Source organism: Syzygium oleosum, unplaced genomic scaffold (genome assembly GCF_021117445.2).
Source record: "Syzygium oleosum isolate NSW1041296 unplaced genomic scaffold, Sole_v2.1 Sole_v2.31, whole genome shotgun sequence".
NCBI lineage: Eukaryota > Viridiplantae > Streptophyta > Magnoliopsida > Myrtales > Myrtaceae > Syzygium > Syzygium oleosum.
Window position 1 is genome coordinate 3004463 of NW_026607515.1, and position 26866 is coordinate 3031328.

Below are 26866 nucleotides of genomic sequence, written 5' to 3' on the forward strand. Positions count from 1 at the left end.
GCAAGCAAGATGCTGCCCATTACTGTCACTTCTCTCTTAAAGAGAATAGAAAGTTTTGATGCGTTAATTTTGTGTAGTTAATCACAAATTAAGGTACATATTAATTTTCTTGAGTGGGATTATTTAAACTTAGCAACGGGGAGAGTTTAATCTCTCTAATGAGATTGATTTTTTTTTTTGTGAATTAATGATATAATTGCTCATTTCATAAAATAAACCACATCAACTAAATATATTTGTAGGGCTACTTCACTGAAAAAGCTCCACCTTCACCTTAAGTGACAATTTTAGGCCAAATTTTTTTTTGTCACAATAAAAACACTAATTTTTACTCGAGTCTCAAATATAGCCCTATAATGTGAAATTTTCAAATTGTTCAAACCAGATTTGAGATTTAGGTAAAAATTTGTGATTTTTTATGAGATAACAAAATTAAGGACTAAAATTATTACTCAAGATATAGTTTGATGCCTTTTTCTGGAATTAGCCCCATATTTGTATAGCTTTCTGTTCTTTTATACACGTTACAATAGGTAGCAGATACGGATATGTTACTATATTAGCGCGTTTTACTTCTTTACAATTTGATTCAGAACTTTATGTTTTCTTTTTTTCAGTATTATAGGTTTTTTTTTTTTGTTGCTAAAACCAGTATTGTAGGTTTTATCATGACATTGCCGTTTGCCGTACTTATCATAAAAAAAAAAAACCACCGGGACAAGTGACTAGTGTAGGAGGGTCAGTTTTTCAGGCATATCAAGTCGAAGGATGAAATACAAGGAAACTATCCAGTTGCTAAACTCAACCTCAGGGGGCTCAAGATTCACCTTAATCCTCAATTGTACTCCTCAAAGTCGCTTCACATTGCAATGCTTCTTGCCCATTACAATAACTCTCTCGGATGAGCCGATGAAATATTTACATCATGAACTACAGCAGTCGGTCGGTAAATAGCTTGGCTCACGTGCCAACAGCTCACTGGTTGAACCACTCTAGTATATTCCCCCTAGGCTGCCGTCGCATCTCATAGAAAAATGTTCCCTCAACAAGGTCATTCAAATTCGAGAGATCTCATAGAAAACTTGTTCCCTCAACAAGGTCATTCAAATTCGAGAGAATCTGTGAGCGAGTTGTTCCTATCTGGTGCGCAATCTCCAATTGTTCATCCAAAGAGAGCAGCTCGTAACTGCAAATGCATCATTCAAGACAACTAAATGAGCCCGGATATACAGCTTTTCACAACTTAGAAATGTACAGATGCTTATTTGCTTTATATGCACGACATATGAAAAATCATTTGACCAACAATCCACACAGTGCTATATGTTGCAGAGTGGCCCCAACAGAGGTCTACAATCAAACTGTTGGTGAGATAGTAAAGCACCAAAAAGTGTAGCGCACCTGCTACATCAACTGAAAAATGTAAAAAACGTGCTTATGTACTAACCTCACTGCATTTCATTTATGTATTTATTATGCATATGCTTCCGACTAAACTAGTCAATACAAGAACGTGTTCTTTCTTTTCTTTTCTTTTTTGGGGTCAAAAGGAACATGTTCTTTCAAAGAACTGATAAAAATTGCAAATGATAAAACTTACTGGTAAAGCAGTTCACAGTCAACAATACTGTCGGGGCCCGGTCGATGTGCTTTCCCATTAGAGCAGAACTGGCGGAAGGATTTTGGATTCAAGCCAGCAACATGGGGAACAGCATCAACAAGCTTTCTCTGTAGTGACTGGAGCCTACGGAATGTCAGTTCATCAAGAGGAGCAATGCAGCCGATGCTGCCATCTAGGGTACCAAATAACAAAGCAAACCGGTTGGTCTTGTCTGAAACAGGAGTAGGACCACTTTGACCGGATGAAGTAGGAAGCATCTGCAACCGCATGAATTTCGTCACATGAGCACCTACATGAAATTCCGCCCTTGAGAGAAGTTTCTGTCCCTTCCAACTCTCGGACATCTTGGGTGCATAATAGAACACCTGATTATTAAAAAAGTACAGGAACTTCCATGTTAATAGCCAAGCATTTTAATTGGAGCATTATTTTCACACAAATTCTCAAAAGTAAATAGGTATCCATTCCTTTTTACTGTAAATGCTAGCTCTCAAGTCAACTTGAGAATTTCTTTAATTGTTAACTCCAATTGTTCTCAGAATCCAACATGTGCAAGATTTTTACACATAAAATGGTTCCGTTCAGTAATTTGTTCATCAATCAATTTCACCAGTTTTCACCGAGTCCATCACAAACAAGATATTTTGCCAAAAAATATGTTAACAAAAAGCTTCTTTAGCATATTGAACGCATTAGTTCCCGCATCTAAATCTAGACTAGATATGCTGCTTCTTTCTTTTGGGTCGTTAGTGATAATAGTTCAAGCAATATTGCTTCCTTTGGTTTACTGTTATTCATGTGTTTTCTTCCTTTATGTGCTCTCATGTGTATTATTGGTGGATAAGGTTACTTTTTCACAGAAGGAATGAGAACCAATAAACCAGCTGATCTAAAGGCAAGCAACGTCATGGTGAGAGTCCTGAATGAGCAAAAATCTAGACAACGCAAATATAATCTTAAAAAACCTCATCCATTTCAACATGTCGACAACAGGGCAAGCAAATCAACACCATTATCACCTCACTTTAGTCAAGCAAGAACAAACTCAACATGCGTAGGGAGTGAACTAACCTGAACATTTTTTTGCTCATCAGATACAATCAGACTCAATGTACTTCCATCAATTAGAAACTCTGTTGCGAAACAATCCAGGGAGCCAAAATCTTTGGCCAACAAGTTAAGCTGAGAGCCTTGTTCTTTCCAGCTGAGGAAGTATATGCTCTTGTGGATGTCGCCAAGTAAAATGAAATTTTTTACCTGAAACCACATGCAGAGGCACAAGTGAAAAAATTTACAGCAAATTCCTCCCAATTGACAACATTTATTTGCAAGAGAATAATCACATTGTTTACAGTTGGGTAACTATGATAGAAAGCATCAAAGCCTTCTCAGGCATCATGTTTAGAAGCCTTTTCACTTAAAAAAATAGCAATGAGAGACACCAGACCGATACTCTAGTAAAAAGGAGGAGGAGAAGAAAAGGTAAGGAAGTCATACGTACAACATTCATGCTTACAACATGTAGAGGTGGGGCATCAAAAAATGCAACACCAGTCAATTCAGTTCCATTCCATTTGTGTAAAATTATCTTGGGACCAGAAGCTATCAACAGATAGCCTTGAAGAGAGGCTACAGCAGATATAGCACCCTTCAATTCCTTTGAGTAAACCTCTGAAACCTGGAAAAGATGCTGCCAGAGTCAGTTTTAATACACCAAGCAGAAATTGTAACATCTAAGACTATACTGCTCTACGTTCACCATTACAAGAAAGGACACGAAGATAATGAACAAACATCCAAAACGATCACATGGCATGACAATCTCCATATGATTGGTACGAAGAACAGGGACTCATTAGATTTGATTGATGGTTTTCCTATCCAGCTCAAATACATACCAAAGTTTGAGGATTGTCGGCATCTTTCCCCATAGAAAACAAAAGTATGCGCCCTCTTGCAGCAACATCCTCACCTTGAACATAAGCAGTTCCAATAGCTAAAAGTGTCTCATTTTCCTTTGTCGTCATATTCTGCCATGTTATAATATAATAAGCAATATATCCACACATGAAGGATGACTTAAATGGACAAAAGCGTTTTTCTTTTACATGCATCACCTAAATGACACTTCCACAGACCAACTTTCCTTTGGAAAAAAATGGCAGCAGGAGAGAAAAAATTAGAAAAGTCAAAAAAAGCTCGGTTGACAAGGTTCAGACTTACAAGCAGTGTTACAACACGCACGGTTAATGCATTCTCAGAATTTTGCATGGGAATTGTCGCCTTAGTCAGCCAAGGTCCTCCAGACTTTTCTGGTTCCAAGATCCGAACCTCAAACTCATCAACTGCATAAGTTCGATGTACGTCATCAGGATTTAGACTGTGATTTTCAATCTGATGGCTAACTTCTTGATCAACGAGGGATGAAGCAACTTGATTCAACGGCCGATGAACCTGCATAAGCAAAGATGGACCAGATGCAATCAGACCTCAAACTGCATAGGAAGAATATCATATGTATCGCATCTTAAATTCAAAAGAGAATCGAAATGTGGTTGCCCGACAGTAACTGCCCATTAGAAGAAAAACCTTAGAAAAGGGAGGTTGATGATGCAACTTAACATCACCAGCAAAAACATCATGCTTACGGTTATAAAGTTTAGCAGGGGAAAACAAACCAAGCAAACTCCAATAGGCACTTTTTGACAGTTTGACAACAAGAAAACTCCAAAAAAATCGACCACATCATCAACCAGCCACTCTTAAGTCATGACACTACTTCCATGTATGTGACAGTAGAAAAACAAACAACATCATCTAACAAGTATATCTGTGTGCATTGCTGGCGGAAAGACAGTATTCAGCTGACAGACACATCATAAAATGCATATAAATGCTGCATTACATGTTATGCACAAGGATACATAAGCTTCTAGTACATCCGTGATACTGGAGAAAAGGATGTGAAGGAGAAAATGTCTTACGCATTACTTACCGGAGTTGAAACTATAAGTGGGTACAGATTCTTCTCGGCAAAGAAAGTAACTTGATGTGGAGTTCCTTTCAGTGGAATCTGATAAAAAGTAAGCGATCACCGGCATCATAAGCAAGAAGGTTGATTTGCATTTTATTAATGGATAGATACCTTTTGTACCGGCCAATAGTTGTCATAGCTTGAATTAGATGGTAGTTGGCAAATTTTTAGAACACCCTGGAATATCAAATCATTTTAGAGGGAAAAAAAGGAGGAGATTCAGAAACTGATATTGCACAAAATCAGTCAGCAAAATGCTATGCACTAACCTGTGAGGTCACATATATAAGCCCACGATTACAGTTTACATTATGGAAAACAGTGAAGGCGACAATTGATCCATCACATAACTGCATGAAAGTTAGCACAGTTAGATGCTCCACACAAAATAAAAACTAGAAAGATGGAACCTATGATGATCCACCTAACAGCAGTAACTTTAAGAACTTGATTAGTTTGTTGCACCAAAGGAAGAGAAGCCTCCAGACTTCATTCATAATAGATGAAGCAGCAAAAGTAAGAAGAACTGTCAAATAGTTCCCTCTTATGAAAACATTCGTCAAAGTTGGAAGATAAATTTATGGAAGGAAAATGTACTTGGACAACATCAATAATGAGTGCCAGCTTATGTCAGTCCAAAGTAGCGATTATTCATCTTTGAGAAAACTCATTAACATGAAACTGTAGACCAAATTCAAGTTAATTATCATCTAGTATGCACATACACACGGGGTAACAGACGAATAATCGCATCAGTTAAGAAAAGAATGAGCCAATTCCATCAGGAGGCAGTTCTTCTCCAGTAAACTTGCGAAGATCCAAGCAGAAAGATATTCAAAAGGGAAAATAATACTGCCACATCTTAGTTTTCCAGGGCACAATAAACAATCACCCTGCCTCAACCCAAAACTTAATATCTGTAAACTTATCTATAAAACAACACTTGCATCTGGAAATTTCCGTCAAACTTCAAGAAGTATAGAGTATTTTAATCAAATAATAGGAATATCAACTGGAATCTTTCCACAATAAGTATATTTGATATTCTGGAAATATGCATCTAAAAGGTTTGATTGCTCCAAATACGATTGTCACTAACAAAAACAAGGTGTCCAAACCTGTGGATGAATTCGAAGCCTCTCTCTGATAACCATGAACCAAGTGGGCCTTGAACCAGAAAGAAACAATCCTTGATATCCTCCAATGTTCTTGAAGAATGTAACTCTATTGCACGAGCTTCCTATGGTCATCTCTTCTCTTGTATATGTGTCCAAGGCAACACGTAAGAATCGAAGATTTCTAAGCCTGGAACCACTATTGATGCCTTTGCTGATAAAATTGTTATTAGAAACTGCGACTTCATTTTTTATACCACTTTCTGAACCTTCAAACAAAAAGGCATGATAACAAAGAATTGTCCCATCATTCAATATTGCGAAGAGGAAAGGGCGGCTATGCTGTCCAGACCATCTATACATGGCCAACTCTAGAACCTTTGTATTCTGTGCATTTTCTTTCTTCCCTGGGCCAGCTGATTCATTAGAACCTACCGAGATTCCTTGCTGAGAATCACCAAGTTCTTCTTGCATAAAGGAATCAACGAGATGCATCTTTCCAGACACAAATTTATCCACAGAGAAAACACAACTGAAATTAGGCACATCAAACATTTCGAGTGCACCACTTTCATAGCAAACCACACAATATATATCTCCCTGGTCCTGAGTTGCACCATCAGCACCGTCAATGGCCTCATCTATACCTGTTGTTAGCCAAGCATCAGGATTGGTCTTCCTAAGCCAAGGTTCTGGACCTTTATCGTGATAAAGTGTACAGGCAGCGACAAACTTTTTTGAGCCATCAAATGTTGCTGGAGTCACAACAGAAACAGTACATGTAGATGGATCTGCAAAATGAAATATTCAAATTAATGCAAAAGGGAATTCCAAAGCAGGGCTGCAGAAAATAGAAACATAATATCCAAAGACAGCTCATGCAAGGTCTATGCAGAATCAGATGTCTATCCAAGTCAAGTCTACAGATAATCCCTCTTTGAAGTGGCCTGTGCCAACAAGGCATACCCAGTCCCACTCAAAAGTATCAAGTGCTGCTGCTTATTGAACTCTCTTCTTTCATTTATTTGGATCCATGAGGATATCAGAAGAACAAAGGACTAGAAAATAAAAACCAGTTAAATCTATAAAAGTAAACTCCATAAAGAGATTCGTTGCCGATTGCATTGAGCATCTCTATTCTTCAGAGATAGGTTCGTTTTGAAGTTTGAAACCACTTTCATAGTGCAAGAGAAATCAAATCTTGAAAACATCAATATATGACGTGTATCAATTATAAGCATACACTCTGCATGAGCCGTTCCAAATTTTTTAAACATAATATCACAATAAGGCAAGTCAGTGACCTACAAACTCCAAAGTGAAAAATGTACAAGTATAACTGGTTAACATGCGTGAGGCCTCCAAGATGTTGATAATTTGGATCATGGAAATTAGAATCTATTGCTCAGAATAAATTAAAAGCACTAAACAAGTTATGCTGTCATCCTTATTTGGGAACACTCAAGGACCTAAAATTATTTGAAAAGATTCGGCACAGATTGCTTGCACTTCCAAGTATGCCTCCCTCAACAGATTCAAAAACCTGATCACAGGTTACTATTGTCCACAGTTCCATAGAATAACTATGGGTCAAATATGACAGATTCCAGATTTTTGATACCATAGCTGGGCAAGATCCTGGGGCCACGTTCACCGGAAAAATTTATACAAAATTGACAATGGAGAAAAGAGTAAGTGAAACTAAGTAAATTGCACAACTCATACAAAAAGGTCTTAATAACCATCATTATTGACACTTCATCCCAAAACACAGATGCATGAACTATAGAATTCTTTCCCATTGAACACATGCTTTATGAAGTAACTCTCATATAGTCTATATAATTCTAGCAATTAAGTAGATTAATCTCAAAGTAACATCTTCAGACATAAAAAGTGGTAGTTACCTCCAACGAGAAGCCGAATGCTTCCATCAGTCATCTTTAGTAAGACAAACGGATCAGCAATCGATACAGTTAAGACCATGCAACTCTCAGACGCTAATTCAGAATTCGAGGCCACTAAGTTCAAATCTTGTGTCATAGAAGAACCATTGAGGACACGTGCTCCACGTTCAAAAACCTGAATAACTCGTCGCCTTCATACAGGAAGCAGGAAGAAGATATTTAACGACACTAATTGCAAAACAATGACTCTCATATGCAGAAAATAAAACCTACACGCTAAGCGATTAGTACTTCAACATAACTCATTAAAGAAAACAATACAGAGGGTGGAAACAGCCCAAAATCTCTTACTATCAATTTTCTGTCAGAACATCATTAAATGAATATCTAAGAAAGAAAAACAGAGGAAGGAAGTTAACTCAAATTAAGTTAGACAGCAACAAATGCATTCAAAGCTTATACAAAGTATGCAGACCGCAAATCGTACTCAATAAAGTCAAAGGGTGAAAGCCACAATATTATATATGATTCTCCATGTCAACATTTGACTATTTGAAACGTTTTTAAGTGTTTCAGGTTAAATAAAAGTCAAAGTGAATGTAAGAAGTTCAAGGTGGATCACCGCAAATAGAAGAAGAAGAAAGTTAGCTCCAATTAAGTTAAGACAGCAATAGATGCATTCAAAGTTTATTTGAAATTAGCAGACTGCAAAATATTTGCAACAAAGTCAAGTGTGAAACCCACAAATCTATACATGACTCTAAATGTCAATATATGAACATTTTGAAATGTTTCGGGTGTTTCGGGTTAAATGAAAGAAGTGAATGTAAGATATTAAAAGTAGAATCACCCCATCCAGCTCTTTCCTTGTACTTCAAACAACAAACGTATTACCCACTCATCCACATTTTCTCATGACTCAGTAAGCAGATAATTCCAAGGCAGAATCTGACAATTGGAATTCATACTAAAACAAAGACAATCTTAAAATAAAAACACATTAAGAACACAAATATCTACTTCTGATGATTACATGTGTCTAATTAAATAGACACCAACCCATGATCATAGTAAAAGAAAGTGCGACGTCACTTGTCATTCCGAAACAACCATTGGTAGTAAAATGCTTTTCTGACTTGTAGAAAAAATTAACAATAATAACTGAACACACCTTCCAAATAGATTCCCAGCAGCAATAGTTCTTCCTTGCACATAATAATCAACATTTTCAGTGACTTCATTGAGAAGATCAGCCGTTTCAAGCACCTGATACAGAGTGATGCCAGCTGCAGGTCATGATGGAGGAAGAAAAATGCACATATATGTGTGCATGTATCTGCAATATTGAGATGCATATCTGCATGTAGCTTACCCTAGGATTTGTTACCGAGTGCCCTTAGGGATTCTTGAGAACATCACAAAAAGAATGAGAGATACATGCTGCGTGTTTTTATGCAGAAAGATTGATGCCGCATGTTTGAAGGCAGGGAAAGATCATCTTCAAATCACTAAAATTTGCGAGGGATATGTACAGGTATCACATTTAGGGTGCATTAGGCGATGTCCAACTCTAGAAAGAATCATGTGAGTTCAGGATAATAGAAGGCAGTCCCTCATTGCATCATTTCTCACTCACCATCTTATGACTTCAAGCATATTTATGTACTAACAATCCCACAATAACAGAGAGCAATGACTGATTGCAAATGCTAGCAAAATAGAGAATAGAGATTGTAATGCATATCGAAAGGCCAATCTATATATGATTATCTCTACCATAGAGTTGCCACATGGGCAAAAGAACCATGAAATTTCTGTGAAGTAATATACAATTGCAAAGAACGCAATGTGGCAAAAGCAGCGACAACAAGCTAATGATCGCATTCTGCCAAGTCTATTACCAGATGCAAACAAAAAATTAACTACACTTTGGAAGTCTCTAAAGCACAAATATTCAACATAAAGCAAGAGAAATTACCATGGTACGACTTTCCAGACTAATAATCAAATATGCATGATATTCATCATCATCAACCCCGACTTTGGAAGAATCTAAACCACGAGTGTTCTTGTGGTAGACGGTCCAAATGCCTTTGCAACCTGGTAGTTCAACCTGCAAAAGGATTATCAATATGATGACAGAAAATACTGCGAAGTGCAATGAATAAAGGCAACACAAGAACAAGTTGATGATAGTGTAGAAAGAGCCACTAAGAGCAAGTTTGTCCATTCCTCACTTATAGTCCACCAACAGCTAGAATTATGTGGGATCACAAGAACAAACTGTCAACAAGCCCTCATCAGAATAAGAGTGTCAACGATTATATAGTGTAGAAAGAGCCACTAAGAGCAAGTTTGTCCATTCCTCACTTATAGTCCACCAACAGCTAGAATTATGTGGGATCACAAGAACAAACTGTCAACAAGCCCTCATCAGAATAAGAGTGTCAACAATTATAGAGAACATATCCAGTCCACTGAATTTTTTTTTCTCTGGCAATATTTGTGTCTCATAGATTAACCACCTGTCGAATTAGTGATCCTCCAGTAATCAAGGCCAATAAACTGGGTAATTACACTAGCTGGCAAGCAAAAGTTCCACGGAATACCACTGACCATATCATCCTTTATCAATCAGCATCATACATTTCAACAGAAATGTTCCTTGGCCAATCTAACCCGCCACTACTCACCATTGTAATTCAAGATTCCATTAAAAGGGGTCAGAATTTAAAAATAGAATAAATAGATATCGCATTAATCTACTTGGCAACGAAACCATTCAGACCAATTTTCCATCAACTTGCACTTGAGAAGGAACAAAACAACCATAAATGTGGCAGAAGACTCTCAAACCTTAGGTAAGGAAAGGGTAGGAAGCAGACAAAGAAGGCTAAATAACGTTTGCTATCTCCCAGCAATATAACTAGAACAAATAGATCACTGAGAAGATCATGACCATCAAAACTCAACAGACTACACCCCTCTTTTTGCCCAATAGATTGGCCGACTCTTGAAAGTTCAACCAGTACCCTGTCCAAGTAACATATTAAAAGAAGAGAGAAGAGGACAAATTATTTAAGGGACGTTATTCTTATGCCCCCATTTGTTTTCTGGTACAGTGATGAAGAGACCTATAAGAGAGCTGAAACATTTAACGAGATATTCTAAGATAAAGCACTGTGCCACACACCTCAGTAATTATTTCTGGACGAACTGACTGCCTCAGAACACACAGAGAACCATTCTTCCCATGACCAGAACAACACACCTGCACGATCACTGGAAAGGTATGAAGAATGTAACTTTTCGTTTAAAAAATGGAAATGTGCTAACTTACAATATGTATCGAATTAGTCAGCTGGTGTTAGTAAATGATTGGTGAAAACACTCATGGATGCAATAACAATAGACATGTCGTACAATCATGTGTACACTGTACATAGTCAAAAGCAGGAGTTGCTACTTGCTACACTGACCAGTTCATAGTTGCTTTGTTTTGCAACTCCAGTAGCATTAGCATCAGCGTTGATCCGCAGGCCATATGCAAAATCTTTCAGAGGGCCAATGTTAATCAAGGAATCCCTCACTGCAAATGAAAAGGTTTTCTGCAGATAGGAAGGGGTTACAATCCAATACCTAAGGACAAAGTAGGCACAACTTCAACAAATAATAAGTTCGCGAGTTTGGTCAAAGTCAATGCTAAGATCAACCATTACACAATAACATACTAAAAGATTATGATAATGCATTGAAGATAACTGTCAGTTTGAGGCAGGAAAAGCTTTCATTTCTTACGAGAGACATGTACTCGTGCTTCAAAAAGCAAGATGAAGATCGAGGGAGCGCAATATGTTATGCCAAACAAAAATTGCACCTTCCTCTAGCACAGTGAGCATTTTAAACAGGATTCAACTTCATGAAATCTATGTTTTAATTGTTTCAGCGGAAAGGGAAGCATTCTAGCCTGCGAATGTGTGCAGAGACAGAGAGAGGGGGGTGGGAAGAAACCTGCGCAGATTCTGCATTACTTGGCGTCAAACCATGTATCGAGAGCTCCTCTCCACCAACCATGTCTTGCAAAGCATCAGAAGAGGACATGCGCAACCTCTTCGCCAGAGGGGCATCACCTTCAATATCTCCCACCTAGAAAACTCATCAACAGAAGGATTCATCAACATCCCCAAGAAAGGACAGCCAAAAAATCAACCAAATGTTTCAGAAATTAAGAGCAGCTTCATTAATTTTTTAAACATCAAAGTTTTAAAGGCAGAAGGCATGGAACAAGTGCTCAAGAAGTGACGTGTCACAGAATCCCAAGAGTGAACAGTGAATAAGACATCGCAAGTAGTAAAATTCTTCATTCCACCACAGACCTCGTCCTTCAAACCAGATGAAGACTTTGAGGTTCCAAACCCGCAAGTATATTGCACCAACAAACTGTCTCCCAATCGACTGCCTAGGAAAAACAAGGAATTTCCGATTGTTGTAATCCCCTAAGACAAGGAGCATAGTCATCAATGATGTGCCAATGCAAAAGCAACCTGATAAGAGAGTTCCATACATGAAAATAACTTACAGAAGTGAGCACAGAAGCCTTTGACTTTGCAAGATCCAATCTTTGCACCACACTGTAGATGGGAAATATTATTATGGAAGTAAGAAGATTCCAGCCATCATAATTAAAGTGGCAGGAACAGAAAATACAACTGCAAAATACTTCAAAGCTGCGATTATATTCAGCAAACAGTCATATAAAAGCAAAGGCCGGTTGCTTTTAAAATAGGAAGAAGAGATGAAAATGCCTTCGGATCAAAACTGGCACACATACCTACTGCAGTGACAACATTATGCTCAAAAATCAAGACAGAATCTATTAGGAAGTCTGTGCTTTTTTTTTGGAAAATATAGACATGTAAAAATAGGAATATATATGGACATGTAAATATCAAAAACTATGTCCATCACAGTATCCCAAAAAGTAAGTACAACTCTTATAGATACATGAGATCAAAACATATCTAAAAGCTCCAACACAGACAAAATTTAAGAAGAGAAGAAAAATCAAGCTTTTAAGCCAGAAGAGATGGAACAGAAGAAAGTAGAAAAATAATAGTGATCACCTACCGCCCGTCATAAACAAGGGTAAGCAGCAACAACTCCCCAGTTTTGGTCGACAGCAAGACTACGTCATTCACTAACCAGGTGGCATTGGCAGCATCAAGCTCAACACTAAAACTCGACTTTGGCATCTCTTGACTGAAATCCCAATAAAATAATATAAATAATCAACCATAAGGAACAATGATGAAAAAACCTGACGGACATGAGAAAACATATTTCAAAAAAAATTTGAACTAAAGAAGCTTTGATGAGATGCTACTGAATATCACTCCTAGTCCCAAATCAAGAGTTAAGATATTGCTAGAAACACATGAAGGACGCATGATTCAGTGATCTTCACAGAAAATCAATGCAAATTAACTTCCTATATATTCTTTATCTTTTCAATTCTTTTGTTGTTTTCTAATGTCTTCTCCTACTAAGGGTGCGGTATTGGAATTAAAAAGCTGCAGAAAACATGGTTTGTCTTTTGCCAAAAGATAAACCATGAGAAGTTGAGCAATTAACAACTATTAACTCGTTAAGAATAAAAAATTACCAACATCACTTTAACAAACCAATCAAGCATGTCATGAAACCACAGATATCAAGTAAAATTTCAAGAGTAGGAAGATTACCTGCCGTCAGTAGAACTGGCATAACTATTGAGAGCCAAAACACAAGAAGTAGACTGCAAATAGAGGAAACAGCTGTTCAGGAGAACACACTTCTCACACATAATTTGATCAATAACTGTAAAAAAAAAAACAACTGCAAGATCCCACTAGATAAAAGATGATAGAAACAAGCTAGACACTTATACGCATCTTAAATGCATGCTTCCGAAAAGTCAGACAAACTACCTGACTGTGATAATGAATAGCATTAGCAGAAATCACAAGAACCCCACCAATTGGAGAAGGAACTGCAAGAAGCTTGTACGCATCGTGAGGGAGATTCTGACAAGAGGAGAAGACAAAAAAGTAAAGAAATAAAGCATCTTAAAACAGATATAACTATCATCAAGGGCTGCTCTAGGTTATAGAATGGTTTTCCATATTTTGGCAGTCTTCAGAAATCAAAGAACATGACAAAGGTTTAACGTGAAACATTGTCCATACAATCCGTCCTAATTCATGAAAGCAAAATCAAATGCATGGCTCATCAGCAACTTTCTCGCGCAACTGATATAAACTTAATTTATGGAGGGATCAAACAAAAACAGGAAGAGAAGTAACATGTTTCATCAAGCACAGTAATAACCACATGAGACCATTCTGAGAGAATTGTTCTACATTAGAATATTGAGACAATCAACCAATCATCTGAGGAAGAAAAAGTCACAAGCACTTGGTCATCATTTCAATAATGCATTCCCAACCTTTCAAAAAGATTTGTTTGTCACTTTCCTTTTCCTTATTGAACAAACTGATGGAAAGTAATTCAAAATGAAAAAGAAAAGTTGGAAATGGTTAGAGCCACAACCATGATCACAAGATCATACAAAAACGAAAGCTAAGCCCAAAAAGTACTGGCACCGACTAGGCGAAGATATTCAAGTTACACTGTCCAGTAACTATGACTTGACCAAAGAGAAGAAAATAGTAATAAGACTTTATGAATAAAAAAAAGTGGACGGATAAGTACGAATCGAGTCTCCACAACACATCTAGACAGACATAGATGCAGTTAAAGTATCAAAAGGATAGGTAGAAAGATATATTTGACAACTGGAGAACTTACTGAGGCTGACCAAATCAGAGGATGCTGCTTCAGGGTTGTGCTAATGCTGAGTGCAGATATCATGCAAGTATGGCGCTTCCAGGAAACACGTCCCGCCCATGTAAGCTCCCGCTCATGAAGTATTACCATCACAGGCTCAATATAGCCTTAATAAGACATGGAGGCAAAAAATCTAGCATGTATTAGTTCACACAAGTGGCTAATCAAGTACAGTAAAATAAAGCTGCCAACCCAGTGACTTTTAATCACATAAGACAACATGAGATTTCAAGCAGTACTATCAAGAAAATATTTCCGCAAAGGAGACATGGAGTTTGCTAAGCTAATGGCGGCATTTTCAAATATTACAGATATGATCTACAAGTTGTCGCAGCTCGCAAGACTAACACAACAAATTGTCTCTCCATAGTCACCTCAGCAAGTAAACCATTTAAGTAGTAGTTTGCAGTCTCCGTGACATTGAGCTTACACTTGCTGGCCTAGATGCTACTACCGAGTACATCTTGGCATATATTCTACAGCAAAAAAGACGTGGAAACATGGTAAAAGAAGTAAATCTTGGAAAAACAGAACTTAGTTATTAACTTCCTCACCGTGTACAAATACAAAATCTTTTACATGCTTCATTTCCAACTCCCGGAGACTGATTATGTAGGATGATTCTACTCGAATGGAAACTGCACCTCCAGATTCGAATGTGTCCTCATCTCCCACCAAGCCAGAACCAACCTGAGCCCCAAAATCGAAAATGATGTTAAGTCAATAGGAGCAATGCTGCTAAACATGTGTTGCACAAAGAATTTAGGAAACACAACAAAAGCTGACTTGAAAAATAAGCTTGCACTATCTCTTGGAAAACACAACTTTCCTAGAACTAAGATGTGAATTGCCTACTTGCACTGGTTGGCCAATTAAAAACCTACTTCTATTAACAAAGTCATTTGAGAAATGCACTCGCCTATCTCTTGACACCACGAACTGGAATAGAAGATATTGCTCCTTTCACTATACTCTATGATTGCCTCAGGGATAGAGGGAACACAATGAAATTGAGAGGAGAGTACGAATTGCCAAAAAGATACAACTGTTCGTCCAAACAGCTACATAAGTTTGTGCATCATATTACTTTAAATTTTAGATTCAAGCTAGGAACAAAACTGAAATCTACAAAGTCTTAGATGACCAAATTCCATTAGAACCTCCAACACAAAGGAAAGCAAATTCAACAGAAAGGGGACTAAAGGTCTATGACAAAAGATCTAAGGAAATAGGAGAGACCTGAGAAGCCTTAAGCATTATCATTTGCAGACCATAAACAAGAACCCCTCCACACCTGCCTTGAGGATCAACCTTCACCAGTGGGCCTCTCGCAAAAGATTCTCTACCTCTTTTGAGATGAAGCCAATCTGGACCCTCAAAACAATGCATAGATCTGAAATACCATCATCGAGGATTATGTTTCATCATATAAACATAAAGAACAATAAATTGGTAATATGAGACCAGCCTCCCAATGTTGTGCCTTTTAGCTTAAGGAATAAGGAGAAGCAACAAGAAAAGGAAGAACAGAAGGCAAATATAGCCTAAGAGAAAAATGCAAAACTAAAATTCAGGACCACTCACTGCACAATTAAACATATGTCCTTAAACAATCAATAAAATAGCTGCTAAGATGGGTGACGGCATGAACAATTGGTGAGATGCATTTCTTGTAGATTGTGGGATGCCAAGCATATCAAGGGTCAGCACTTGGAACATGATGGAAAAACTAAGATGCCACAAAACTATCACAATGAACATTAACAAAGAGCTTGTTGAAGCCTGATGAATTCTAGAGCTATCTGAGTCAGTTCTTTATGAAAACAATATTTTCTAACAAAAATTTCAACCGCCCGAAATGGAGATTATATGAAAAAAGGTGTAGATCCCCTTCTTTTCTGAAATGTGGGAAACAAGGCAAATGACTATTACATAAAATTTTTAGAATAAATCAAGCAAAAAATTTCCAGTTACATTGAGTTTTTAAAGAGAAAAGAAAAAAATCCAACATTTTTATGATAGTCGTGGGTGAAAAGAATGGTTCTGTTTTCTCCTCTAAATAATTGAAAATTAATTCGGTACCACCCTAAAAATACAAATCATCTGCGGTGGGGAGAAGAGATTCCTGAAAATGAAACGATCTGAAGAACACCAGCCAAAGGACAACATAAATATCTGACTAAAAGAAAATTCAGAAGTAGAGATATAGATTGAATGTAACCCAAAGACATGGATAAGACCAAATTATTTAGGCTTGTGTCATTACAGAAGCATCAAAAGAGGCAATACTGCAATAATTTCGCCATAAATTTTTTAGTATCTAATTCAAAGAGCTAAAAAATGACCTAATACAACTAATATAGCATAATAATCATCCCCCTGTCCCATCATGCAGTATGATTCGCGTCAGAAGCACTCTATGCCATAAAGCCACTCTTACGTTGTGCGAAGTCCATGAATTGAATCATCAAACTCCAAAATGGAAATTTTTGCATCTTGAAATGTTAAAATGATCGAATCTCTGCTCCTGGAACCATTACCACCTCCAGTTGACAGTACTGCCATACTTTCAACATTACCGTGCAACCTGCAGTTCAATTTAAACACAACGTACGGAAAAAAGAAGACGAAGTCAGCAGACAAAGACTTTATAAACATATCCATTCATCTTAAGAAATTCAGTGGAAAAAAAATACATACTTTGTTTAACTCGAACCAAAGTCTAACAAACTTCACTTTAGTGGATGAGCCCAATAAAATTGTCACAGGACCCAAGGACCAAAATACCATCGAGAAGCTCAGGTAAAGACCCACAGTGATAACTGACCACATCCTTAAAAGACACTTTCACAAAAGAGAGAGGCCCTAACAGTCACCCTGCATTTCTAGGAGAATGCTTTAAGGTGTGACTGATATTGTCTAATAACAAGAGTAAAGTTATCTTCACATGCTATAACAAACAGCAACTTAAGTCCCCAATCATGATAAAACAATTATAAATCTACATCTCCTCTTCTCCCTCAAATGTTCTTTAGTTCATTTCCCTGAATTTGAACAGAAAATAGCTACAGAATGAAAAGATTTTTCCCCTTTGCCATTGGCTCTGATAGCAACCAAATCAGAGCTTCTACAGATGATACCCAAATGTTTCATGGTTCCTGATCTAAGAGTTGAGTCTATCCCAAATATGTCATGTTTTAGCTAGGCATTGACAAGCAGCAGAACCCACAATCTTCATTTTTTGTGAATATGAGCGCATTGTTGAAATCTTATAATGAATGCAAAATGAACAATATCAAGAGGTATCATGCAATGATGAGTAGTTTACCAATATGTGTCTTCTTAATTAGTTTGAGATAGTTTCTTCCATCTAATTATGCTACATGAAAATGAAGTGCATTGCAAGTGTATAAGAAGCCGTGTTCACAGTCCAGATTCATTAAGCAATAAGATTTGGAAAGTTCCCTCCATTATTGTGTGCTCTTCTTGCTCTAAGAAAAGGTTTGATTTGGATTCATTTTTAATGTTAAGAAGACATGAACAATGTTTAAGAAGAGGGTGTGAATTCTCGTTGCCGTTCGACCCCCCTTTGGCCACGTCTACCATTTCATTTAGTCAGTTCGGTAGCTAGGTCACAAAACCCAGCCATTTATTGATGGGCGAATGACGGGGATTGAACCCGCATGTGTTGGATTCACAATCCACTGCCTTGATCCACTTGGCTACATCCGCCCTTACCCCCGCACATAGCTAGTTTTCTAGAATAGAGAACATAGAAGGAAAACTTATTTCAAGGGAATTGAACTCCACAGAGCGAGTGACTCAAAGAAAGAAGTCCCAACGCCTGACCCCTTTGAGGCGCCTCTCTCATTTCCTTGTTCTTTTTATTGGAAAAAAAAAGGGAAAAGTATTAATCTCCTTGCTCTTTTTATTTTACTCTCCTCAGTTCTCTCCCTTATTCTTCTAAGAAGATTTCTCTACACCATGTTGTTCCACCTTAGAACAAGAAAACATCGCTTTGTTCAAAGACGCCAATATTTCAATATGCTTATCTGGACTAATGTAGTTCCCTCAGAAGCAACTTTTGGTTGCAAAGTGCACTGACAAAATTATCCAATGAAAAGAAGCCATAAAATGACCACCGTGCGTGCACATAAATTCTAATTCTAAGCCTCAGTGTACTCTGCATAAAGCTGGGCTAGAGGTTGACACATGTTACTCACCCTGAATTAAACTCCTTCCCAAAATCAAACTTATCTAACTTTTTTAGGCGTGGCATTTGGCTCTTTCAAAGCTGTCGCATCAGAGTGAGAGCGAAGAATCATGTGCTTGAGTTAGTCGCCTTAGTCAGTTGTCGGATTTGCGAAAAAATGAGCTTGACAGTTGGTCGATATTCTTGTTAGAGATGCTGATCGTATTGAACTGGCTGGAATGCATTAGCATACGATTCAGCTACACTCGTGCACTCAAGAGGATTTTGATGAGTAGAAGTTTCATAATTCTCTCTCTATAGCTTGCCTCTGCCGTTGCTCATTTCTCTCCTAAGTATGTCTGTACTGCATCACAGGGATTACGGGATATCTCCCACTACGTGTCTACATCGTAAGAGAGAACAAGAAGAAAGACAAGAACCTGTAGTGGCAAACGAGCTCGAGCGAAGCACCGGAAACACCATCCATGGCTCCGCCGCGCTTGGCCTCGCCGGAATCCTTATCGCCGTCTTCCTCCACTCTCACCACATACACTTCGAGAACGTTCGCGGCGGCGACGATCAGGTTCGGGACGGGTCCGATCTCTCGCCGCGGCGGGCAGTCCGGCTCGAGATCGTCGGTCTGCAGCGGCGGAATCCGAGGAGTGCAGTCGGAAGGGCTGTGGGTGACGAACCCGGAAGCGCAGCTGTCGATGCCCGTGGGCCAGTGCATCATCTTGTAGGCCGCGAAGCTCATTCCGTACGGACGCGAGCGTTGCAGCGAGCGAGCGTCTCGGAGAAACGGAGGGAGTAGAGAGAGAGAGAGAGAGAGGACAACAGAAGCTTTCCTCGCCGGATGGCGCAGTGAAAGTGGCGGAATCGAGGATGAACTTGGCAGCGATGAATAATAAATACTCTGAAATGCAGAGTGCAGAGAGATACTAGGGTTTCAGCTTGAACCCTTTGGCGGGAGTGCGATGTCAGGGAAGGAAGGAACAGCTTCGCCCAAAGCTTATTAGAAAAAGTGAAAAAACCAGCAATAACCCCAGACGACTTTGCCATATGACACGTTTACCCTGAACTTTTTTTTTATGACATCAAAAATTCCGAACTTTACTTTTTGTGACACATTTACCTCAATGTATTTAATCCATGAACATTTTCATCTTTTTTGCTCTTTTTTTTTTGCCTTTTCAACGAGGGGGGCCTCGCCGGCGTCGGGCGAGAGGGGGGCCCTCGCCAGTGTCGAGCGAGGGCGGCCCTCGCCAGATCCGGTGAGGGCAGCCCTCGTCGGCGTCGGGCGAGGTTCGCCCTCACCTGGGCGAGCGAGGGCGGCCCTCACCCGACTCAGGCGAGGTCGACCCTCGCCCGACGCCGGCGAGGGCCCCCCTCGCCGAAAAAAAAAAAAAAAAAGAAAAAGCAAAAACAACGAAAATGCCCATGGACTAAATAAATTGGGGTAAATATGTCACAAAAAGCAAAGTTCGGAATTTTTGGTGTCACAAAAGAAAGTTCGGGATAAATGTGTCACAGATGGCAAAGTTTGGGATTTTTAGTGGTTTTTTCCCTTAGAAAATCGACATTACCCCTAATTTTGAAGTAATATACACTTGTCCCGAACTTTCAACTACTGCATAATATTTTAAATTTTTATTGTGTTTAAATTTTCGTTATTTTTTATTAGTATGTGCAATGCACGTGATTTTTTTAAAGGGTACAAGTAATTTTTTTAATCCTTAATTGCTGTGAAAATTATAAATATAGAAAATGGGAAATAAATAAATTAGCTAAAATTCTAATAATAGAACAAATAAATACGAATAACGTTAAACGAAAAAATAATTTTAAAATTTAATAAATATGACCACTTTAGTAAAACTAGATAAGATACTTCAAGAAAAAGAATCGATACAAATAAAATAAGAAAAGGAAAAGGCCTCGATAACAAAATTGCTAAATGTAAAAATTGGCGGCTCATTGTTTATAATATAAACTTTATATAAACTTTATATATAAAAGATTGATTAATGTAAAAAAGTACTTTACTAATAAATTATTTTGAAAAATTATAAAAGGAAATGAGTTCTTCCCCTTTTATAAGGAAATAACTAATCGAATATAAGGTGATGATTTTTAATATTTTTTATCGATCAATCGTACTTTGCATTAATTAACAATTTAAACTCATTTTTTCATTTTGTTTCTTTTTCATAAAACATCTTATTAGTTCTAACAATATATTCATCAAATTTTTACGTTTTTTATATTATTATTGATATTTATTTCCTTAGTAATGCTTTAGTGGATTTATTATTCTCCATTTTCTTTATTTGTATTTTTTATGGAAATCAAAGGTAAATGAGAAAAATTTTTAAAAAAATGAGATCAAAATTAAGGGTGATATGATCCAAGGTAAATAAATTCCGGACCAAATATTAGAAACATATTCTATCAAAGTAGATTCCTAGTATTTGGAACCAGGATCCGAACTAGGGATCGCCCTGGAATTGAACCAACCAGTAGGGTTAACTCAAAAATAGAACCTATCTTTTAAAAAAAACAAACTTTAAGTTTTATTATTTTAGGAAAACATGCCACGCAACAAAATCGTAGTATAGTGGTTAAGACATTGATGGATTTTGTAGGCTAGAAATCCATCTTTAAACAAAATAAAAAACAAAGAAGGCCAAAAACCGATTCCCGATTGAGGGCAAATGTGTACTCCTCTAAGGTTAGGCAGAATTTTGTGAAGTTTCCCCTATAACATGATAGAAAATTTAAAGACAACAAATTGTATGTAAAATTATTAAGCTGAATTATTTGAGAAAAATTGTCCAAAAAATCCTACACTTATTGTACGATAGCTAATTTAATCATAAACCTTCCAATTGTGTCAATTGAGTCATAAACCTTTCAATAATTTGTCAATTTAGTTCTAAATTTTTTGAATATTTATCAATTTAGTCATAAACTTTTTAATTGTGCCAATTTAGTCATAAATCTTTATAATCTGAATATAATCAATCGATAGTCAAACAAAAAACTTAACATGTGCACAACTATGTCTTTTGACAACGAAATGTTCATCGTTAATGGACATCACTCAATTCGACGTAAATGACGAGCATACCGAGCGTTGAGTCTAGTACCGAGTAATTACACTAAAAATAACTTTCACGACATGATTGTTAGCAATGGCCCCAGGCCTAGGAAGGGCACGTGAAGGCCTGGCACCTTTATGTGCCGGGCCGGGCCCCGTCCCAAGCAGAAGAAAAGAGATAACTCGTAATTCACAGGACCTGATGAGCTCTGCTGCAGTAAAACAACTTGGACGAAGGCATTGTCTGATTCTTAACCAAAAATCGAGAAACGATCAAAGGAAGGTGATGGACATGTTAGGAAAGCACAAACTTGACTCTTACTAGAACTCTCTTGCGTGGGATCGGTGTCAAGTTGCAAACATTCACCAGTTTGTCCTTTTGTTATTTAAAATTCTTGAGAATCACACGTCAGAGTGCAGGTAATCCTACTCTCTTATGGCAGGAAATGGTGCAGGTAGAACATAAAGTTGGTCAACTCCAATCCACTCAGTAGCATCCTAGTACGTTGGAACGGTTCAGGCAGGACATAGAACTCCCATGCACACATATAACGACTATGTAACTGCAGATGCAATAGCACATAATCTATCTGCCACTTCTTCTCCACCCAATATGCCTGAGAAGGAGGTGGAAGATCCCAAAAAGAAGCGTGTCAGGCAACCGCCTTCAGTGCCATTTCTTTGGGAAGAGAGGCCCGGAATGCCCAAAAAGGACTGGAAGGACAAAGCTTCTTTGTCTAGGCCATTTCCACCACCAGCCAAGCTAGTTGCTTCAATCCCCTTCACATGGGAGGAGAAACCGGGAAAACCACTCACCTCTATCTCACAGCCACCAAAAGAATCCAAAAGACTGACCTCGAACACAAACCTCATTGGCGCACCATTGCCTCTACCTCCCTCCCATTGCCTTGAAGCCAATGGTTCTTATAGAGAATTTAGCGATGATGATGGTGATAGTGGCTCGATTGACGAAACATCTGAGTTGGATGTTGAACCATTTCTCTTTGAAACGGATGATAATTCATTTAGTTCCCCACCCTCTGTTCTGGTAAATTTGTTTTTGTCGTCTACAACGATCTCTACAGCCGTTCCGGTGCAAATGATCTCTTCGAGGGACAATTCTGGTCCAGAGATTCAATCCGGTCTTTCATCACCAGCTTCAGACTCTAAAAGTAGCAGGAGCAGTTCTGTGTCTGGAACTTCAAGCCTTGTGGGTGCTTCCTTCTTGGAATGCCTCTTTCCAATAATTCCACCGAACTCTGGTTTCCTAGAAAAAGTTGAGTCCTCTGAGAGAAAGCCTTCTAGTGTATCAGAGCTAAATGCTACGACTGTGGATAGAGAAAGTAATAGCAGCCTCATGGTAAGACGACCGAGGACTCTTGGGGAGCTCATGCTGATGAGCCGGAGGATGAGTTGCAGGAGGAAAGCCGTGCACAAGAGAAAACAAAACCTGTCGATGGTAACTCAAAAGCATCTCAGTATTTTCGTTATTGCACAAACATGAAAGTATAAGTGTCATTTAACAATTGCGCAACACAAAGAGTCCCTAAGAAGAGCATTAACGGAATTAGAATTGATGGGGCTTCCTTGTTGACACTAACAGGACTGAGACTGAATATGTTTCTCAAAATATTCCCAAGAAAATTAATGAATTACCTTTCTGTCATGCTATCGCAGGAATTTGCAAGACAGAGTGCTTTCGGATGCGGCATCTTTGAATCAGGCAGCAAAATGCTCAAAGGTTTCAGTTGCAAGCGTCAGTTAAGATTCAAGCTGGCCTGAGGTCATAAAGATGAAAGCAAGTTCTATTCCAATCTTCAGTCAATTTCTATTCGGACAGCTATCCCAAAAGCTAAACTAAGTATCGTTCAATCTCTAAATAGCAGTGCATGTCTCCTTAACTCCCCTTTAACTTTGCAATGGTCACAACATATTTATGAGAAACAGTATGTACAACTGATAGATGATTCATCATCTTGAAGGTTTACACATTTCAGCAACTTTACGAATCCTTTCTATTACAATACGAATGTTGTCTCTTGATAATGTAGTAAAACAACAACGGAACCAGCCCGGTTCTATGGAGTGGCATGCCGAACCAGGTGTTGCGTTGACCTTTGCAACATTCAGAAGCTTGTCCCACAACTGAAGCTCCCCCTTCTCATTGTAGGAGCGAATAAGTCCACTCATATCCACCCAACAATACAAACCACCACTGCTCTCCACGTACTTGAATCCTAGTTCTTTTAGGCCACCCACAAATAAATCATACATCTCCCGTATCCTCTTTCTATTTGTTTCTAGATATCTCTCAATAAAGCTTGTGTCTGAAAGCAAAGAAATTAGTAACCTCTGAGTGGGCACAGAGACAGAAGAAAATCTGGTTAGTTTTTTGGCAGCAGCCAAAACATTGTCATTATATGAATATATAACCCCAACTCTAAAGCCCGCTAGAGATAGATCCTTTGACAGACCGTATAATATATGAACCCTGTTCTTGTCAAATTCTCCCGCATCCAAAATCTCGGCCAAGCTCACGAATTCTTCGTTCCCATGAATGGAACCTGCAAATATCTCATCAGAGATTATGTGGATATTCTTTTCTTGGGCAAAGTCCAAAAGATTATGGAGCGTTTCACGTGGCAGTAAATTGCCCACAGGGTTTGATGGGTTAGAGATAAGGATTCCCCGAACTCTCTGCCCCCTTTTTCTGGCTTGATTGAAAGCTTGATCAAGAGCAGCGATGCTTGGAATAAAATTGTCGGCGCTGCGACAATGAACTGGAATCAGCTCAACTCCAGTTCGCCAGGTCATATCCCTGTCGAAACTGCACATTGGATGCAGCATATATATGCACAATAAAAACATGTGTCAACAGTAACACATTTAAAAAAAAACACACACACACACACACAGAAAGGGAAGCTATTTGTGAAAGCTAGAAATACCCGGGATAATAGGGTGTGGGAACAATAAATGCATTTCCGGGATCAGCCAAGCAAAAGCACAAAATCTCTACAGCGGGAGTTGCACCAGCAGTTAGTACAATTCGCGATGGATCAAACGAGGCCCCTCGTCCCAGAACCTTTGACATGAAGCCCGCCATTGCCTGCATTATCCACAGAACAGAGAATTGCAACAATGACCAAACATTCATCTAGCATTATCCATACACGAATATTCTCCAATCAAAGCAGAGTAGTTTATATGGCACCCTTGTTCCAGCTCTCAAACCAATTACCGATGAAGGCAATGGTCATTCGGTAATAACTACCACTATTAGATGGGTGGATACTTTTCCCTGCTGTTATAAACCATAGCTATTAGCTAAAAAACTATCGTACTTCTGTTAAGAGAGAAGAATTACCACTTTCAATTCCATCAGGCCATCAGAAGGCTGGTATTCCGTGATGCCACCGATGCCCGAATGACCCTTGTCACCTCCATGTCCAATCATTGCACCAGTCAGATTCTCAGACAGCCATTCTTCAATCAAATCCAAGCACAACTACACCAAGCAAGTAGGATAACATTGATCATACACTCTCCCAATTACTTAGCAAGAAAAAAAATCAGGACACGGAAATCACACAGGAGGAAATATTCCACACACAACAGTCGGAACACATCGGCACCGTCACATGCCAATCGATTGCAAATGAATCATAACACGACCACGCTTAGTTACTGAAACAGAGGACAATACCCTGTTCTCGGACAATCCTAGCTGGATAATCCCGCCCGGGTTCTCAACTTCGTCAAAAGGGTCCTGCGAAACTCTATCTAATCCCACATAGTACGGCGATTCATTCGGCCTCGCAATCGATTCGGCTCTATCGGAAAGCCGGGCGGGAGCGAGGGATCCGCGGGTGGAGAGAGGAGAGCGGGAGGCGGAGCGGGGGAGGTCGGCGGGGCGGGAGGGCGAGCAGCGGCGCTTGAGATGGAACTGGAGGAAGTAGAAGAGAGCGCAGGGGATGAGGGAGCCCAGGATCAAGCCTCCTCGGCCTTGGACTATGCCTTGCAGTGGGACTATCAGTCTCATGATCTTGTTTGGTGATTGCTCGGGAAGAGTTCAGAAGTAGAAGAAGAAGAAGAAGGGTGGATCAGGAGAGAAAACAGAGGGATGGAATCGTGTGTGGCTTTGTGTTTCATGATCCCTTTCTTCGTCAGCATGCGAAGCTGAAGTATGAGTTGCCAAGCTTTTTCTCCATGTCCGATGCTACTTGAAGGCCCAAAACTTTCAATAAATATAATCAAATCCAATAACTTATCGCGAATGTATAATCGAGTCCTAAAACTTTTAAAAAGTATAATTAAATCCTAAAAATTTTCAATTTGATCCAATCAAGTCCTTCCTTTTATTACACTTTTTGAAAGTTTTAGGATTCGATTGCACTTTCATAACTATATTATTTTGAAAATATTTGGACTCAATTGCATTTTTGTGATAAATTTTAGAACTTGATTGCACTTTTTGAAAGTTTTATGACTTAATTGCACTTTCGTGATAAATTTTACAACTTCAAATTCACTTATTCTTTAATAAAATTGAATTCCTAAACCTTTTTTTCTTTCACACCATGTTCTTTAAATTTTTTTTCGTCTCGTTAATACCCAAGTTTGTACCGTGGCATGTAATACATTTTCTGTTTATTTGGCCTTTAAGGGTGCGTTTGTTTCGCGGAAACTCAACAATAAAGGAAAATGTTTTCTAGAAAATCATTTTTCACGAATACGCTTAGGATGCGCATGGCAACGATTCTGTGCATGATAACTGATTCTACTCAGAAATGATTCTTTTTTATTCCGTGCTAGGGAACAATTTCTAAGCATTTAAAGGAACTGCCCAAAATTTCTATTCTTTAAATAGAAAAAGAACAGAAATGTGTTTGGTAACTACACAAAATTTCTTTTTAATAATAATATTTTAACAATATTTTGAATTTTTTAATATTTCTTTCTTTCTTTTTTCCTTTTTTTTTTTTCTTTCTTTCCCTTTCCTTCCTTGGCCATGG

General features: G+C 38.4%; 3 protein-coding genes across 7 annotated transcripts; 1 reads left to right on the forward strand and 2 right to left on the reverse strand.

Annotated features, from left to right (window-relative positions):
* Positions 1-792: 792 nt before the first annotated feature.
* On the reverse strand, positions 793-19769 carry LOC115683149 (cleavage and polyadenylation specificity factor subunit 1). 3 transcript variants are annotated; one of them, XM_056304246.1, is made up of 27 exons: positions 19195-19323; positions 18825-18984; positions 17003-17149; positions 15802-15955; positions 15117-15252; positions 14524-14669; positions 13644-13739; positions 13419-13471; positions 12805-12936; positions 12257-12308; positions 12054-12173; positions 11689-11823; positions 11157-11285; positions 10871-10948; positions 9656-9790; positions 8849-8943; positions 7678-7868; positions 5774-6561; positions 4925-5005; positions 4767-4832; positions 4617-4694; positions 3845-4075; positions 3520-3651; positions 3123-3299; positions 2693-2878; positions 1601-1986; positions 793-1186 (listed from the first exon to the last, which is right to left on the reverse strand). In XM_056304246.1, exons 2-27 carry the CDS (start codon positions 18839-18841, stop codon positions 1072-1074), a joined length of 4056 nt encoding a protein of 1351 aa, XP_056160221.1. In that variant the 5' UTR covers positions 18842-18984; positions 19195-19323; the 3' UTR covers positions 793-1071. The 3 variants fall into 3 exon arrangements, 2 of the variants coding, with proteins under 2 accessions (XP_056160221.1, XP_056160220.1); XM_056304245.1 differs by lacking the exon at positions 18825-18984 and having other exon boundaries at positions 19195-19769; XR_008814759.1 differs by lacking the exons at positions 793-1186; positions 18825-18984 and having other exon boundaries at positions 1807-1986; positions 3119-3299; positions 19195-19769.
* Positions 19770-22020: 2251 nt separating this feature from the next.
* LOC115683206 (probable aminotransferase ACS12) lies at positions 22021-26046 on the reverse strand. Of its 3 annotated transcripts, none has more exons than XR_004005980.2 (5): positions 25558-26046; positions 25219-25359; positions 24800-24960; positions 23508-24678; positions 22021-23301 (listed from the first exon to the last, which is right to left on the reverse strand). XR_004005980.2 is itself a non-coding variant. In XM_030607662.2 (4 exons), the coding sequence occupies exons 1-4, from the start codon at positions 25891-25893 to the stop codon at positions 23823-23825; spliced, it is 1494 nt and encodes a 497-aa protein (XP_030463522.1). In that variant the 5' UTR covers positions 25894-26046; the 3' UTR covers positions 22021-23822. The 3 variants fall into 3 exon arrangements, 1 of the variants encoding a protein (XP_030463522.1); XR_008814762.1 differs by having other exon boundaries at positions 22021-23118; positions 23219-24678; XM_030607662.2 differs by having other exon boundaries at positions 22021-24678.
* On the forward strand, positions 22390-23633 carry LOC115683208 (uncharacterized). The gene is made up of 2 exons (XM_030607663.2): positions 22390-23310; positions 23529-23633. Exons 1-2 carry the CDS (start codon positions 22390-22392, stop codon positions 23631-23633), a joined length of 1026 nt encoding a protein of 341 aa, XP_030463523.1.
* Positions 26047-26866: the final 820 nt, after the last annotated feature.